Consider the following 17,459-nt stretch of genomic DNA (forward strand, 5'->3'; position numbering starts at 1 on the left):
GGAATGCCCAGAGCAATCATCCTTCTTTCACATCTCTTAAGTCCAGTAGCCACAGTTTCCCTCAAGTTCTAGCCTCTTGATCATAGTACTTTTCTGTGTCCCTGATGACTCTCATCTCAATATTTCCCCCGACATTCTAAAACATCCCAAATCCAAATTTTTTCATCTGTGATGTAATAAATTGCTCCTTGGTTTTGTATCATATATCTCAGTTCTCCTAACTCCTCTTCCCCAGTGCTGAAAAAAAATAACAATTACTTACTGAAAAAAAACCCACACATTTAATTTTGTATTGAGACTGTTTTTCAAATTTTTCCATATCCTCGAAAATATTGGATGTGCTCTAAAATCAAGATTAGGAGTAAGCACTCCTTAGAAATCCACATAAACGTCTTTCTTTTTTCATTTGTTTCTCTCTCAACCCATACTGTTTTCCTACAATTCTCTTTTTCTTTCTTGCTTTTGATTTTACTAGCTTTCATCTGTTTCCCAGGGTTTCAGGCTAATTAAGATTAATTACAGAAAATAGTCTATGGATTTCAGCTTATATATTTTAGGAAAGATGATTTTGAGGGAATGAACATAGGGAAGTGAAGAAAGATGATGAAAACTGTTTTTTCCCCCCCTTCTCCATAGCGCTCCCGTCCTCTCTCTGCCAGCGATGCGGAAATGAAAAACCTTGTGGGCTCAGCCCGGGAGAAGGTGCCAGGGAAATTAGGTGGTTCTGTGCTTGGTCTTTCAATGGAGGAGGTAAAGATCATTCCATTTCAGGTTTTTGGTGGTTAACATAGCGTTCAGTGAAAATAAGTGAGTGATTCATAATATTATGGCAAACTCATATCTCACATTAAAACAGAAAAGGGTCAAGATGGGAGAAATTCCTACTGGAAAAACAATATCTTAAATGGAATTAATTTCTCCCTTCATGCTTCTTTCACATTCGTGGGTCATAACTCTTTTGCTTTGTCTTATAAGTAAATGGATTTCAGTTTTCAAAATAGCTACTCACTTGTTTTTTATTTTCCCATATAGATCAAAGTTTTGCGGAGGGTGAAGGAGGAGAATGATCGGAGAGGTGGATTTATTCGCATATTCCCTACATCTGAGACATGGGAAATATATGGGTGAGGTGACTATACCTTTCTTTTCTTAATCTGTAGCTGAGGTCCACAGAATTGGATTATTTATGATTCATGTCATCAGTGGTTCTTTTATACTGCCTTTCTTATTTTGTTTATTTATTTTTAATATTATGAATGTTATCCAACTCAAGAACTAGAGTATTAACATAAATTTAGTGTACCTAAGCAATCCTCCTTTTTTAAATGCCCTGACTCCATCCTATCCATGAGCTCAACATTGCCTTGAGTTTTGTGTTTATCATAACCTTGATTAAAAAAAATTTTATTACCTGTATGAATGCCTAAACAATATAGTAGTAGTATTATAAAAAAATTTCTTTTATTAGAGAAGTTGTGGGTTTACAGAACAATCATGAATAAAATACAGAATTCCCATACCCTATCTCACCGCCAACATCTAGCGTTGGTGTGGAACGTTTGTTACAATTATTGATAGTACTTTTTTATAATTATACTATTTTTTAAACAGTAATTACCTTTGTTACAATTGATGAAAGATTATTAAAGTTGTACTATTAACTATTGGCCATAGTTTATATTAGGTATACATTTTTTCACATATACGACTCTATTATTTACATCTTTTATTAGTGTCTTACATTTGTCATAATTAATGAAGGAACATTCTTCATCACCTGCAATAGAATTCACTATGTTATACAGTCCTATGTTTTATCATTTAATTTTTATTCTAGTAACATATGTGACCTAGAGTTTCCCCTTTAACCACATCCACCTATATAATTCAGTGCTGTTAACTACACTTACAATAATGTGCTACCATCACTATCATCCATTTTCAAACCTTTGCAGTCCATCTAAATAGAAATTCTGTACAAATTAAGCATCAATTCCCCATCCTATAATCCCAGTCTGTACCCCTGTAATCTGTATTCTAGAGTCTAACTCCATGAGTTTGCTTATTATAATTAATTCATACAGTGAGACCATATAATATTTGTCCTTTTGTGTCTGGCTTATTTGACTCAGCATAATGTCTGCAAGTTTCATCCATGTTGTCACATACATCAGGACTTACTTCCTTTTACAGTTGAATAATATTCCATTGTATGTAAAGTCCACATTTTGTTTATCCATTCATCAGCTATGGACTCTTGGGTTGCTTCCATTTTGGGGCAGTTTTGAGTAATGATGATAAGCATGTTGGCATGCAAATATCTGTTCAAGTCCCTGCTTTCAGTTCTTTTGGATATGTACCTAGTAGTGGGATTACCAGATCACATGGTATTTCTATACTTAGCTTTCTGAGTATACTTAGGTTTCTTAGCTATCTAAGCTAATTGTCTTTTACAGTGTTTGCACCATTTTACATTGCCAACAGCAAAGAATGAATGTCCCTGTTTCTTCACATTCTCTCCAACACTTGTAGTTTTCTGTTTGTTTTTTTTTTAATGCTTGCCATTCTAGTAAGTGTGAAATCATATCTCATTATGGGTTTGATTTGCATTTCCCTCATAGCTAGTGACATTCAACATCTTTTTATGTCCTTTTTAACCATTTGTATATCCTCTTTGAAGAAATGTGTTAATGTCTTTTGCCCATTTCAAAATTGCATTGTTTGTCTTTTTATTGTTGAGTTTCCAGATATCTTTGTATTTTTTTGGATATTAAACCTTTATTGGCTGTGTGGTTTCTAAATATTTTCTCCCATGCAGCCATTGAGTAGGTTTTCTTTTCACCTTCGTGACAAAGTCCTTTGAGGCATACAAGTTCTTAATTTTAAGGAGGTACTGTTTATCTATTTTTTCCGTGTTCCTTGTGCTTTGGGCGTGAAGTCTAAGAAACTGTTGCCTAACACAAGATCCTGAAGATGCTTCCCTATATTTTCTTCTTGGAGTGATATAGTCCTGGTTCTCATATTTAGGTCTGTGATCCATTCTGAGTTAAATTTTTGTATATGGTCTGAGATATCCTCTTTCACTGTTTTGCATGTGGCTATCCAGTCGCCCCAGCACCATTTGTTGAAGGGACTATTCTTTACTATTTAAGTGGACTTCGCAGCTTTGGCAAAAATCAGTTGGCCATAGGTGTGAGGGTTTATTTTTGAACTCTTAATTTAATTCCATTGGTCAATATGTAGATCCTTGTGCTAGTAGTACCATGCTGTTTTGACCACTGTACTTTGTAACATGTTTTAAAGTTAGGAAGAGTGAGTCCTCCAACTCTGTTCTTCTTTTCCACAATATTTTTGTCTTTTGGGGTCCCTTACCCTTCCAAATAAATCCGGTAATTGATTTTTCCATTTCTGGAAGTAGCTGTTGAAATTTTGATTCGAATTGTGTTAAATCTGTAAATCATTTTGGGTAGAATTGATATCTTAAAGCTATGTAGTCTTCCAATCCATGAACAATGAATGTCCTGCCATTTGTTTATGTTTCTTTGATTTCTTTTAGTAATGTTTTGTAATGTACTGTGTACAAGTCCTTTACATCCCTAGTTAAATTTCTTCCTAGATATTGATTCTTTCAGTTGCTGTTATAACTGGAATTTTTTTCATGATTTCCACTTCAGACTGCTCATTACTAGTGTATAGAAACAGTACTGATTTTTGCTTGTTGATCTTGTATCCACCACTTTGCTAAATTTGTTAATTAGTTCTAGTACCTTTGTTGTAGATTTTTTTGGGACTTTCTATATGTAGGATCGTGCATCTATAAATAGTGAAGATTTTATGTCTTCCTTTCCAATTTGAATTTCCTTTTCTTTTCTAATTGCTCTGGCTAGAACTTCCAGTAAGATGTTGAATAACAGTGGTGACAAAGGACATCCTTGTCTTGTTTCAGATCTTAGAGGGAAAGCTTTAGTCTTTCACCACTAAGTATGCCACTAGCTATGGGATTTTTGTCCTTTATCATTTTTGAGGAAGTTCTCTTCTATTCCTATTTTTTTTTAAGTGTTTTTATCAAGGAAAAATGCTGAACTTTATCAGATGCCTTTTTTGGATCATGGGAGATGATAATGTGTTTTTTTTCGTTTCATTTTTGTTTATGTGCTGTTTTGCATTAATTGGTTTTCTTATGTTGAACCATCCTTGCATACCTGGGATAAAGCCCCCTTGACCATGATTTATAATTTTTTTAATGTGTCGTTGGATTCGATTTGCAAGTATTTTGTTCAGGATTTTTACATCTGCTTTCATTAGAGAAACTGTTCTATAATTTTCTTGTTGTGTCTTTGTCTTACTTTGCTATTAGGGTGATGTTGGCTTCATAGATGAGTTATATAGTATTCCCTTCTCTTCACCTTTTTAGAAGAGTTTTAGCAGTGCTGGTATTAATTCTTGGATAGTTGATGGAATTAATCTGTGAAGCCATTTTGTCCTGGGTTTTTCTTTTTGGGACGTTTCTGATGACTGATTCAATCTTTTTACATGTAATTGGTCTGTTGAGATCTTCTATTTTTCTAGAGTCAGAGTAGGTTGTTCAAGTCTGTTCTAGTTTGCAAACTGCTGAAATGTAATATGCTAGAAACAGAGCAGCTTTTAATAGAGGGAATTTACTAAGTTGCAAGTTTACAGTTCTAAGACCATGAAAATGTCCCAACTAAAGCAAGTCTATAAAAATGTCCAAATTAAGGCACCAACAAGAGGTTACCTTCACTCAAGAAAGGCTGATGAAGTTCAGGGTTTCTCTCTCAACTGGAAAGACACATGGCAAACATGCTGACTTTATTCTGTTGTGATCAGACAAAGTGCTTTGAATGATTTCAATCTTGTTAAACTTATTGAGACTCATTTTGTGTCGTAGTATGATCTATCCTGGAGGAATTTCCATGTACACTATTTGGGGATGTAATGATCTATATATGTCTATTACATCTAATAGACACACAGAGGTTGTTCTGTCTATAGCAAAGAGTGGTGTATTGAAGTTTCCCACTATTACTGTTTATATGTCTATAGCTCCCTTCAGTGTTTTGAATATGTGCTTCATGTACTTTAGATTATCTTGATTGGGAGCATACACATTTATGATTGTTCTGTCTTCCTGGTGAATTGTCCCTTTCATTAAATATAATGTCCTTCTTTGTCTCTTATGACATCTTTACATTTAAAGTCTACTTTGTCTAATATTAGTATAGCTACTCCTATTTTCTTTAGGTTACAGCTTGCATAGAAGATCTTTTTTTTTTTTTTGTCATTTTTGTTTCCCTTAAGACCTTACTCTCTTTTTTTTTAATTGACCAAACAAAACATACAAACATGAACATTCTTAACATATGAACATTCCATACTTGGTGTATAATCAGTGCTCACAATACCATCACAAAGTTGTATATTCATCACCATGATCATTTCTTAGAACATTTATATCATTCCAGAAAAAGAAATAAAAAAAAAACACCATACATACCATACCCTTACCCTGCCCTCTCATTGACCACCTGTATTTCCATCTACCCAATATATTTTAAGCTTTGTTCCCCCTATTTTTTTCTATACCCTTCACTACTCCCTTTCATTGATCACTATTATTTCAGTATACTCAATTTATTTTAACATTTGTTCCCCCTATTATTTATTTATTTTTAATCCTTTTTTTTTTACATGGGCAGGCACTGGGAATCGAACCCGGGTCCTCGGGCATGGCAGGCAAGCACTGTTACCTGCTGAGCCACCGTGGCCCACCCTAATCCATATTTTTTACTCATCTGTCCATACCATATAAGGAGCATCAGACACAAGTTTTTTCACAATCACACAGTCACATTGCTAAAGCTATATCATTATAGAATCATCTTCAAGAGACATGACTGCTGGAACACAGCTCTACATTTTCAGGCACTTTCCTCTAGCCTCTAATACACCTTAAACTAAAAAGGGGATATCTATATAATGTGTAAGAATAACCTCTTGACTCCGTTTGAAATCTCTCAGCCCCCAAGATTGAGGGCTCAGCGTATTGATTTGTTTGTTCCCACTGTTTGCAAGAATATCAGGAATTCTCCAAATAGGGAAGTTGAATTTTACCCCTTTCTCACCATTCCGTCAAGGGGATGATGCATAGAAGATCTTTTTCCATCCTTTCACTTTCAATCTAACTGTATCTTTGAGTCTAAGATGCATCTCTTGTAAACAACATATAGATGGATTATGTTTTTTGATCCATTCTGTCAGTCTGTATCTTTTAATTGGTGAGTTTAGTCCATTAACATTCAAAGTAATTACTGTAAAAGTAGCTCTTGCTTCCACCATCGTCCTTTAGTTTTTGTTTGTCAGATCTGTATATTATTTTCCTTCTTTCTCTCTTTTCCTTTAAATTACTTTTACTCATATTCTTCAGTTCTGTGCCCTCCTCCAGACCTCCCTCTCCTGTCATCTTTTTTTTTTTAATCTCCTTTTAGTATTTCTTGTAGGGTTGGTCGCTAGTTGACCAGTTCTCTCAATCTTTCTTCATCACTGGAGATTTTAATCTCTCCCTCAATTTTGAAGTATAAATTGGCTGGATAAAGAATTCTTGGTTGAAAGCCTTTTTCAGGATCTTAAAAATATCATACCAGTACCTTCTTGCTTCCATGGTGCCTGTTGAGTTGTCTGAAGTCAGTCTTATGTGTTTTCCCTTATATGTAGTGGCTTTTCTCATGCTGCTTTCAGGACTTTCAGTTTCTCTTCAACACCTGACAGTCTGATTAGTGTGTGTCTTGGAGTGGCCTTGTTTGGATTTATTCTGTTTGGAATTTGCTGGGCCTCTTTGATGTGCATATTCGTGTTTCTTATAAGGATTGGGAAGTTTTCTCCAGTTATGTCTTCAACTAACTTTCCCAACCCTTTATTCTTCTCTTCTCTTTCTGGGACACCAATAATTCTTATTTTTGCACCTCTTGTTGTCCATCATTTCCCTCAGATCCAGTTCATGTTTTCCATCTTCCTTGCCATTTATTCTTTTGTGCACTCTGCTTCTATTATTCTATCTTGTAGCCCACTTATTCTTCCTTCTCCTTCTTCGGATCTGCCATTGTGTGTCTCTAGTATATTTTTTCTTTGGTTTACTGTATCTTTCTGTGAAATCTGCCCTTTTTCTATTTAACCTCCCGAATTCTTCTTTATGCTCTTCTAGTATCTTCCTGATATCCTTTATTTCTTTACAAATATCCTTGAGTAGTTTCCATATTCTGTGTCCCCTCTGGAATTTTGATTTTGGTCGTTTGGCTGGGCCATTTCTGCTTGGATCTTCGTTTGTTTTGTGGTTTTCTGTTGTGTGCTGGGGCATTTGATTATCTTGATATGGTTATTATGCAGGTTGGTTTCCTTCACTCTTCTGATGTTTTGTATTTCCTTAGTTTTTGCTGAATGTTTCCTTTTGCACTTTGTTTGTTGGCTATTCTCTGCTAAATCAAGGTCCAGATATCATGTAGGAGATGCAGTTCAGCTTAGGGGTCTATTATAAGGTAGGCCAGAGTGCACAGGTACTCCAGTGGCAGAATGGCTGAGTACCACACAGGACACCCAGAGTGAAATCCTAACCTTTGCATATTAAAAAGGGGGGGGGGGGAGGAAAAAAAGATATAACAATAAAGTAAAAATATGAAACATAAAAACAAGAACCCCAACAAAATATACCTTGACAGTAGTAGGCACCAGAATCCAGGACACACTGGGAGTGAAGTCAGGCTGGCGCCCACCAGAAGGAGGAAACATTTAAGGAAACAATAATAATAATAACAAGTGAAATGGAATAATCAAAAATAATATGTGAAGTAAAATATAGAAAATGAGTAAAATATAATAATATAAAATATCTATAGAAATTTTTAAAATAATGAAAAGGACAATTATATTACTTATAAGTTTATAAGTAATTATATTACTTATAAAGTTGAATAGATGTAATATGTTTTAAAAGGGGAAAAATAAAAAAAGGAATATTAAGAAAAAAAATTTTTTAATGAAATTAAAAATGAAGACCACGGCAGAAAGGGAGTTAGCTTGCCTGCACTTACCCCTTCTCCCCAGCAGGTGGTGACTGTGAGGCTCCTCCTCCCTCCAGCTCTCCTTTCCGTGTCTGGTGCAGCTGACCTGCTCTTACCGCATCTGTACAGCAGATGGCGAGCTCGAGTCTCCTCCTCCCTCAGACCCGCCCCTCCTGACCATAGCGACTAGACCTCAGTCTGCTCCCCCGCAGGGTGGCTGTTTTGTCAGGGGCAGTGGGCCAGCGGGGCTCTGCTGGGATCTGGGGAGCCAACCAGCACTTAGGGGATCAGCTGATCGGCTGATCCGCAGCGCTGGTGGGACAGATTTTCTCACACGTGACAGGCTGATCACCCCCCACCCCCACCCCGAGGCCTGCCCTGCAGTGAACATTTGCCGGCCTTTGGGCTTCCTGCTGCCCACTGCAGCCACGTGGGGAGTTTTTCCCAGCTGGCAGCTGTGCAGGTTGTAGCCGAAGAAGGTCAGTACCCTCCTGTCGCACCTCTCCAGTGTACTGCAGCCCGCCTGGTGGGGATCTTGGTCATCTGTCCCACTCACTCTCCCCTGGTCCTCCTCCCCGCCAAAACTGCCTAAAGACCCTCTGAGACTACTCACACCCTGGGACCTACAGTCCTGGACCTTTTCTCCCTGTCTTCTGTCTTGTTTCAGAGCAGGAGTGAACTCACTCCACTCTTCTCAGAAGCCCTCCCTGTAGTAATTCTTGAAGGGCAGGCCTTTTGCTGACAGATGCTCTCAATTCTGTCTGTCTATCTGTATATGTTTTAAACTCCCCCTCATTTTTGAAGGGCAGTTTTGCTGGATAGAGAACTTTGGGGTAGTAATTTTTCTTTCAGTACCTTAAATATATCATACCATTGCTTTCTTATCTCCATGGTTTCTGAGGAGAAATCAGCACTTAGTCTTATTTTAGAATCCCTTGTGTGTGATGAATTGCTTTTCTCTTGCTGCTTTTGGAATTCTGTCTTTGATGTTTGACATTCTAATTAGCATGTGTTTTGGAGTAGTACTATTAAGATGTATTCTGTTGGGCAGGTCACGGTGGCTCAGCAGGCAAGAATGCTCGCCTGCCATGCCAGAGGACCCGGGTTTGATTCCCGGTGCCTGCCCATGTAAAAAAAAAAAAAAAAAAAAAAGATGTATTCTGTTTGGAGTATGTTGTGTTTTCCAGACATGCATATTTAAGACTTTCATAAGAGTTGGGAAATTTTTGACAATTATTTACTCAAATATTCTTTCTGCCCCTTTTCCTTTTTCTTTTCCTTCTGGACACTCATGACATATATGTTTGGGTGCTTAGTGCTGTCACTCAAATCCATGAGACAATGTTCAATTTTTTCTGTTTGTTTCTCTATCTTTTCTTCCGATTGTATCTTTTTAATTGTCTTGTCTTCTAGTTCACTGATTCTTTCTTCTGCCTGATCAAATTTGTTATTGTATTCCCCTAGTGTATTTTTAATCTCTGCTATTGTACCTTTCATACCTACAATTTATGTTATGTTTCTTTTTACACTTTCAAATTCTTCTTTATGCGTACACATTATCTTCTTAATACCCTTTATCCCTTTTATCTTTTCATGTATATTTTCCTTCATCTTCTTGAATTGATTTAGGAGATTTGTTTGAACTTCTTTGATTAAGTGTTCCAAATTCTGTCTCCCCTCAGGTTTTAATTTGTTCCCTTAAATGGGCCATGTCTTCCTGTTTCTTAGTGTGGCTTGTAATTTGTTGTTGATGTCCAGGCATCTGATCTAGTTGATGAGGTAACTACAAAGGTCAATTTCTCCCTCTTGTTTAGTGTTCTATTGTTGATTGGCTCTCTGGTAAGATTCTTCTTTGATGCTTGGTCCAAAGGTATTCTGGACCTTTAGAATTACCCAGGTTTAGCTAGTTAGATTTTCTCAGCTCTTCTTCATCTGATTCTTGCCCTGGATATGTAGTACAATTTTCAGGATTGTGCTTTGTGTGTGTTTTAGTTTGCTAGCTGCCAGAATGCAATATACCAGAAACAGAATGGGTTTTTAACAAGGGGAATTTAATAAGTTGCTAGTTTACAGTTCTAAGGCCGAGAAAATGTCCCAATTAAAGCAAGTCTATAGAAATGTCCAATCAGAGACATCCAGGGAAAGATACCTTGGTTCAAGAAGGCCGATGAAGTTCAGGGTTTCTCTCTCAAGTGAGAAGGCACATGGCAAACACAGTCAGGGCTTCTCTCTCAGCTGAAAGGGCACATGGCGAATACGGCATCATCTGCTAGCTTTCTCTCCTGGCTTCCAGTTTCATGATGCTCCCCAAGGAGGCATTTTCCTTCTTCATCTCCAAAGGTCACTGGCTGGAGGAATCTCTGCTTTGTGGTGCTGCAGCGTTCTCTGCTCTCTCTGAATCTGTTTCTCCAAAATGTTTCCTCTTTTATAGGACTCCAGTAAACCAAACAAGACCCACACAAATGGGTGGAGACATGTCGTCCCTTAATCCAGTTTAACAACCACTCTTGACTAAACCACATCAACCAGGGAGATGATCTCATTACAGTTTCAAATATACAGTATTGAATAGGGATTATTCTACCTTTATGAAATGGGACTTATATTAAAACGTGGCTTTTCTTAGGGGGCATACTTCCTTTCAAACCAGCACAGTGTGTAATTGTTTCATCCCTAGGAGAAAGCTTCCTTTCCTCTGTCATTTCTCTGGGAATCTCGATCTGTTTTGCTTGTTTTTGTTTAGAATTTAATCCCCAACTCCTATGATTTGTTTAAATTCTCTCCCTCACTTAGTGCCCCTATTTCCTTACGCTTTTCAGTTCCGAGACCTTCCTGTCTTACAGTTTATGCCCTCTGTGGTAGGTATCAGGGAGCCATTGAAAGGTCTTAGACTGAGGAATAACGTGATTGAATCCATCTACCATCTATGTTTTTATGGCCTTTGGGCATTTTCTAGTCCTAGCTTCATTTCGCCTCTTTTCCCAATGATATGTATTTTTCTATTGTTGTTATTGTTACTTAAATATACATATTAATTTTAAACTTTTCTGTGAAATACTTTCAAACTTATACTAATTACAAAAATATTGCAAACCATATACAGAGAGCTCCAACACACCCCTGTCCCCCCATATACCCAGCTCCACCCATTTTAACATTTTGCCACAGTTACCATTGCATTTTATCTATGCATCAATCTGCCTATCTGTCTATTGATCATTCAGTTTTCTGAACACTTGAGTATATTTTGTATACATCATGCTCCTTGAATACTTAAATACTACTGTACATTTTGTAAGAGCAAGGATATTCCTCCTATATCTGCCTTAAATGTAGTTACTCATTTGAAGAAATTCAACCTTGATATGAAGCTGACAATATATATATATTTTCATATGTCCCAGCAATGTCCTTTTTTTTGGGGGGGGGTGTCATGGTCCGGGAATTGTATCCAGTCTCCCACATGGAAGGCTAGCATTCTACCACTGAACCACCTGTGCACCCAGTAATGTCCTTTTGAGCCTTCTCTCTTCCCTTGTTAGATCCCTTCCAGGATCATGTAATGCATTTAATTTTCATTGTCTGTTTAGTTGCTGTTTGTTTCTATCTGTCTGTCTTTCTTGCTCTCCCTCTCCCTCTCTCTCTATTATGGGGACACTTATACAACTTAAAAGTTTACCATTTCAACCACTCCCAAATCACTATATTGGTACCCTCACCACCTTCCATGGACAAAACTGTCCCATCTCCCCAAACAGAAACCCTACACTAACTTTTTTTATTGTATAGTATAACATACATACAAAGCAAAGAAATAAAAAAGCAATAGTTTTCAAAGCATTCTTCAACAAGTAGTTACAGGGCAGATCCCAGAGTTTGTCATGGACTACGATCTGATCCTCTCATATTTTTCCTTCTAGCTGATCCAGAATACAGGAGGCTAGAGGGCTTAAATATTTTTTTTTTTGTCATCACAATTGACTTTCTTTTTTGTGAAAAAATTGTATATGCGAAAAAGCTATAAATTTCAAAGCACAGCACCACATTTAGTGGTAGAACATATTTCAGACTTTGACATGGGTTACAATTTCACAATTTTAGGTTTTTACTTCTAGCTCCCTAAAATACTGGAGACTAAAAGAGATATCAGTTTAATGATTCAGCATGCATATTCATTTGTTACATCCTATCTTCTCTGTATAACTCCACCATCACTTCTGATCTTTCCATCCCTCTATTTAGGGATGTTTGGGCTTTGGTAATTCTAAATTTCTCATATTGAAAGGGTCTGTCACCTAGGGTAGGGAGATAAAAGTATCTGATGTTCTGGCGAGTCTGGGCTATGTTTCAGGACTGATCTGAACCAGGGACCCATCTGGAGGTTGTAAGTTTCTGGAAAGTTACTCTAGTACATGGAACCCTTGTGGAATCTTATATATTGCCCTAGGTGTTCTTTAGGATTGGCTGGAATGGTCCTGGTTGGAGGTTGGCAGGTTATGATAGGTATCAGGGTCTAACTGAAGCTTGCATAAGAGCAACCTCCAGAGTAGCCTCTTGACTCTATTTGAACTCTTTCTGCCACTAACACTTTATTAATTGCACCACTCATTTTTCATTAACCATTTCCCCTGCATCCTGCCTTGAAAATCTTTACTCTACCTTCTGTTTTGATGAGCCTTTGCCTATATTCTGTTATTTTCTTTGTGTTTAACATGGGGCTTAAATGTAACATCCTAAAATCTGTAACAGTCTTGCTTAAGACTTACTTAACTTCAATAGTATACGCAAGCTCTGTTCATATACTCCTCTGAATCTGATCTTTATGCAGTTCTTGTTGCATATTAATATGATTATACATTATGAGTCTAAAGCCAGTGATTTCTCATTATAGTTTATGCATATTCCTTTTTAACCTGTAAGTAGTAAAAAGTGAAGTTTTAAACTAAAATTACAATATACTGGCTTTATGTTTACCCTGACTATTTTCCTTATCAGAGTTTTTTCTTTCTTCATATGGCTTTGATCTATTGACTATAGGCCTTTCCTTTCAATCTGAAAAACTCTCTTTAGTGTCTCTTGGAGAGTTGGTCCAGTGGTGACAGACTCCTTCAGCTTTTGTTTATGTGGGAATGTCTCAATCTCTCCCTCATTTTTGAAAGACAGTTTTGCTGGAAATAGAATTCTTGGTTTGCAGTTTTTTGTTTTCTGTACTTGAAATATGCCATCCTCTACTGCCGCCATTGGTTCCAATGAGACATTGGCACTTTATTTATTGAGGCTCCCTTGCATGTGACATGTTACTTCTCTCTTGCAGCTTTCAAAATTCTCTCTTTATATTTGTCATTTGGCAGTTGGATTATAATATGCCATGTGTTGCATCTATTTGGAGTTCATTGAGTATCTTGAATGTGTATGTATGTGTCCTACATTAAATTTGGGAAGTTTCCAGCCATTAATCCTTTGAATATTCTCTCTGCCCCTTTCTCTTTCTTCTTCTTGGACTCCTATAGTGTGTATATTAGTACACTTGGTAGTGTCCCAAAGGTTCCTCAGGCTCTGTTCACTTTTATTTATTCTTTTTACCTTGTACTCCTCAGACTGGATGGTTTCAATTGTTCTATCTTCAAGTTCACTGATTCTTTCTTCTACCAGCTCCAATTTACTACTGAACCTCTCTAGAGAAGTTTTGATTCTCTTACTTTGGTCTTCAGGTCTCTTTGTTTCCTTTTATAATTTACATCCCTATATTGATATACTCTTTGTATTTATCTATGTTTTTCCTGTTTTCCTTTAGCTCTTTATCCATGTGTACCTTTAGTTCTTTGAGCATAATTAGGACCATTTTCACTATGTCTGGTATGTTCAGGTGTGGTCTTCCTCATTGATGGTTTCTAATACTTTCTTTTTATTCTTTACCTGGGCCTATCACTTCATGCTGCTTTATATGTTTTGTAATCTTTTGTTGAAGCCTGGAAATTTTGATATTTAAAAATTTCTTGCTGGAATTTGGACTCTGAGATGCATAGTTCTTATACTTACATCCATGTAGTATTATAACAAAGCTTTACTTGGACGTCTGGAGATAACAAAAATAAATAAATAAATAAAAGAAAATACTTTTCCCAGTTTTTAAAGATTGACCTGTGCCAGTACTTTCCTTCAGGGCTTTTTCAGACAATAGGTTTGTAGAATAGTTTAAGGTCAAAGTGTAGGGTTGTTCTGATCCTTTTGGTGGATTTGTCATATCTTGGGCATGCGCATGTGGCTCTGGGGTTCCCTCTGTTTACATGGATCAGGAAATATAAACTCTGTCCTCCTTAATGAAACAATTTCCTTATGGTCCTGGGCACTACACTGTATAGCATAAAACCAGCAATCACTTGCCTCGGGCACCATGATGTGACTACTTTCCCACAGTGTAGGAGTAGGAGAGTGTGGTGAACTGCCTTCTGCATGCAGGGTAATTTCTGGGATAGTGAGTCCCTTAGGCAACCACTAGATATATTGGGCCAGATATGCATGTTACCATATGTGCATGAGGGTTACTCTCCTCCCTATGGAACCAAGGCCAAAATCTGTACTAGGAAGTCAAGCTAGGTTCATACTTAGTTGGGCCCATGAGCGGTAGAGAAGGGCCAGTTTGGGTGCCAGGAAATCCTACCACTCTAAGGAGCCTTTTTCTTGATTCAGCACTCACCTTGTTACTGCAGTCCTTTCACTGTTTATGGAGCATTGAGAAAGATGTTTGTGCAGTTCTTGCTGGTTATTCAAAGCTCCTATGGGGGAACAGAGACCGAATCATCTCACTCTGCTCTCTTGATCTTATCAATTTTTTCTGATAGTTATTTTGTTTTTATCTTTCAATCCTTTTTAATCAGATTTTGTATTTTACACTTGTTTTGCTCTGAATTCTTTCTGGCTTGCAACTTTTTGTTATAGAGGATCTTTTCGGTTTTTTAATCATTTTCAGTGTAGAAAACCATGGGATAATGTCAGAATTTTATGCCATAGTGCCTTTGTTTATGCAGATGTCAAATTAGTTCTCAGTCATAGTTTCCAAGTCCCAGAAGAAAAATCTAATAAACTTTTTGAGTCTTGGTAATTGGATGTCTTCAATTTCTCTTTGCAGATGGGAGGTCACGTTTAAAGATTTATGATGATATAATGACAAAAGATTATTATTATAATATATGCAATTATAAAATACATCACCTTATATTAATCCATTAGTCCTGCTTTTTATTTCTTTTTATTTTGTAAAGTATTCTATTTCTCTTATTATTTTCACTTCTGCTGCTACTCTAGTTTCTATAAGTTTGAATAACTTTATCTTTTCGCCATATATCTTTGGAAAACAGTAAACTATAAATAACTTGTTAACTCTGTGCTTGCTTCATGATTTTATTTTTACATTTTCCTCTTGAAATAAACTGAAGAATTAATCAATTCTTTTTTTGTCTTTCAGGTCCTACCTCGAACATAAAACTTCCATGAACTATATGTTGGCAACACGTCTCTTCCAGGACAGGTCTTTTCTAAGACTAGCTGATTTCATAAATTTCGTAGAACTAGATCCCAAGATCAGAAGCACATGCAAAAGAAGGAGAAGGGCTTTTATAAATCTTCATGTGAAATCTCTGACAGAGGGGTCTTGCAGAAAGCACGATATATTTTCTTATTTCCCCAGAGTTTATCATTAACTCTCAATATCATTAACTCTCAATATCATTAATACTCAGTACTTTGTAACATTTTCAAAAACCGCAAATTAACCATAAAGATCTTTGAGCAATCTCAGCCATAAACTTTATTCTTCTTATAGGAAGACCCTTACTCTGAGCATTTTTACTTTAGACACAGTTTTAACAGACATGATCCATTAGCCAGAATACATTAGAATTATCAGGTTAGAAAAGATGGAGAGAGAGATAATTCACAAAATAAATATACAGAATGATAAGAATGACAATTGATAGCCTACATACAAGGGAAAAAAGGGGGAAATGATGGAAAATAGACATTGGAATTCAATTAGCAGAGGAACCAGGGCTACTTTATTCTACATACTTTTGTAGTCCCTGAAACATAACTGTGTTATAATTCAGTTCAGAAACTGATTATCAAAATGAGCACTTTAGTTATTTAGAGAAATGTATGTTATTTTCAGGATTTGTGTGCTTTTTGAAGGATTCTTAAAACTAATACCCACATTTTAGCCATTTATTGAAATTCTGTGATCTATGGCCAGAAAATATATGCATTTATAATTTCTCTCTGTAAATTTGCAGTAATTGCCCTGTTGATTAAGTACTTACAGTGTGCAGCTTCTAATGAAAGAGATATTTGAATTTACTTAGAAGACATAGAATCTCAATTCCTTATATGTAAACTGTTTTTTTTTCATCTCTGGAAAATTTGAAAAATTTCCTTCAACTTATTGTTTATTTATTTTGTCAGAATGTGTTCTTGTTTGTTATTTTCATTATTTTAGATTTGCAATGGGTAAGTCCTTTCGGTCTAAACATTTAAATTTGAGTCTTTCAACTGAGAGCTATTTTTCTCCACGTTCCTAACTTTTAAAGACAATTCCCTTGTCCTTTCCATCTGGAACTTCTGATAGATGAATTTTGGATCCTTTACTATATCTTCTATGTTTCTTTACTTTTCTCTTATATTTTTTATTTCTCTGTCGTTTAGCTCAAATTCTGGAGATTTCTTAAGCTTTTTATTCTAAAACTCTAAATTGGTGTTCCCCTTATCTATTTTGTTACTCAGAGAAAACACAGAGGAGGGTTTGCTCAATTTACTTTTCTTATTTTGGCAAGTATATTTTTAATATCCAGCTTATTTTTGTTTTCTTACTAGTTTTCATATTTTATAGACATAAGGCTTTTCATATCTCTTTGATATCTTAGTTTTTAAAAAGTTCCATTTTGGTTTTTGCATTATATTTAATTGCTCTGAATTAGTTTTCTGTTTTTCTTGTTCTTTCTAGTTTATACTATCTTATTTCTTTAAATATTTAGTAATCTTTGATTGTTAAATCTTATTTGTAAGTAAAAGACTATTTATTTAGAATATATAGTTTGTGGGGGTTCAGTAGTAGACTTCTCCCCTGCCATGTGAATTCAGTTCCTGGCCCATGCATTCCCCACTCTGCCCTTCCCCCGCCGGAAAAAAAAAATTCAACAAAGGGCGCTTGCAATAATGGGATAGTCACATGGAAAAAGAATGAAATGTGACCCCCACCATATAGCATACAAAAAAAAAAAGAGAGAGAAAGGGAGAGAATACATAGCTTGCATGGGTTTCCTCAGAGGCTGTATAAGATCTATTTCTGATCTGACATGGGACTCTGTGTTTGAGACTGGATCCTTTCATACTTGG

General features: G+C 36.3%; 1 protein-coding gene across 22 annotated transcripts in view; it reads left to right on the forward strand.

The window, feature by feature from the left end:
- Nucleotides 1-17,459, forward strand: part of TTLL5 (tubulin tyrosine ligase like 5) — a 445,087-nt gene that overhangs the window by 138,877 nt on the left and 288,751 nt on the right. For 21 of the 22 annotated variants that reach the window (XR_013160369.1, XM_077123116.1, XM_077123107.1 and 18 more), the window contains 3 exons: nt 637-750; nt 1,033-1,124; nt 15,538-15,600. Coding sequence is in view for 21 of the 22 variants with exons in the window: in XM_077123116.1 (XP_076979231.1) it covers nt 637-750; nt 1,033-1,124; nt 15,538-15,600 (269 nt within the window). In the remaining variant the exon portion in view is untranslated. The remainder of the gene's footprint in view (nt 1-636; nt 751-1,032; nt 1,125-15,537; nt 15,601-17,459) is intronic. The other variant, XM_077123111.1, reaches the window with a different exon arrangement.

Source organism: Tamandua tetradactyla, chromosome 12 (genome assembly GCF_023851605.1).
Source record: "Tamandua tetradactyla isolate mTamTet1 chromosome 12, mTamTet1.pri, whole genome shotgun sequence".
NCBI lineage: Eukaryota > Metazoa > Chordata > Mammalia > Pilosa > Myrmecophagidae > Tamandua > Tamandua tetradactyla.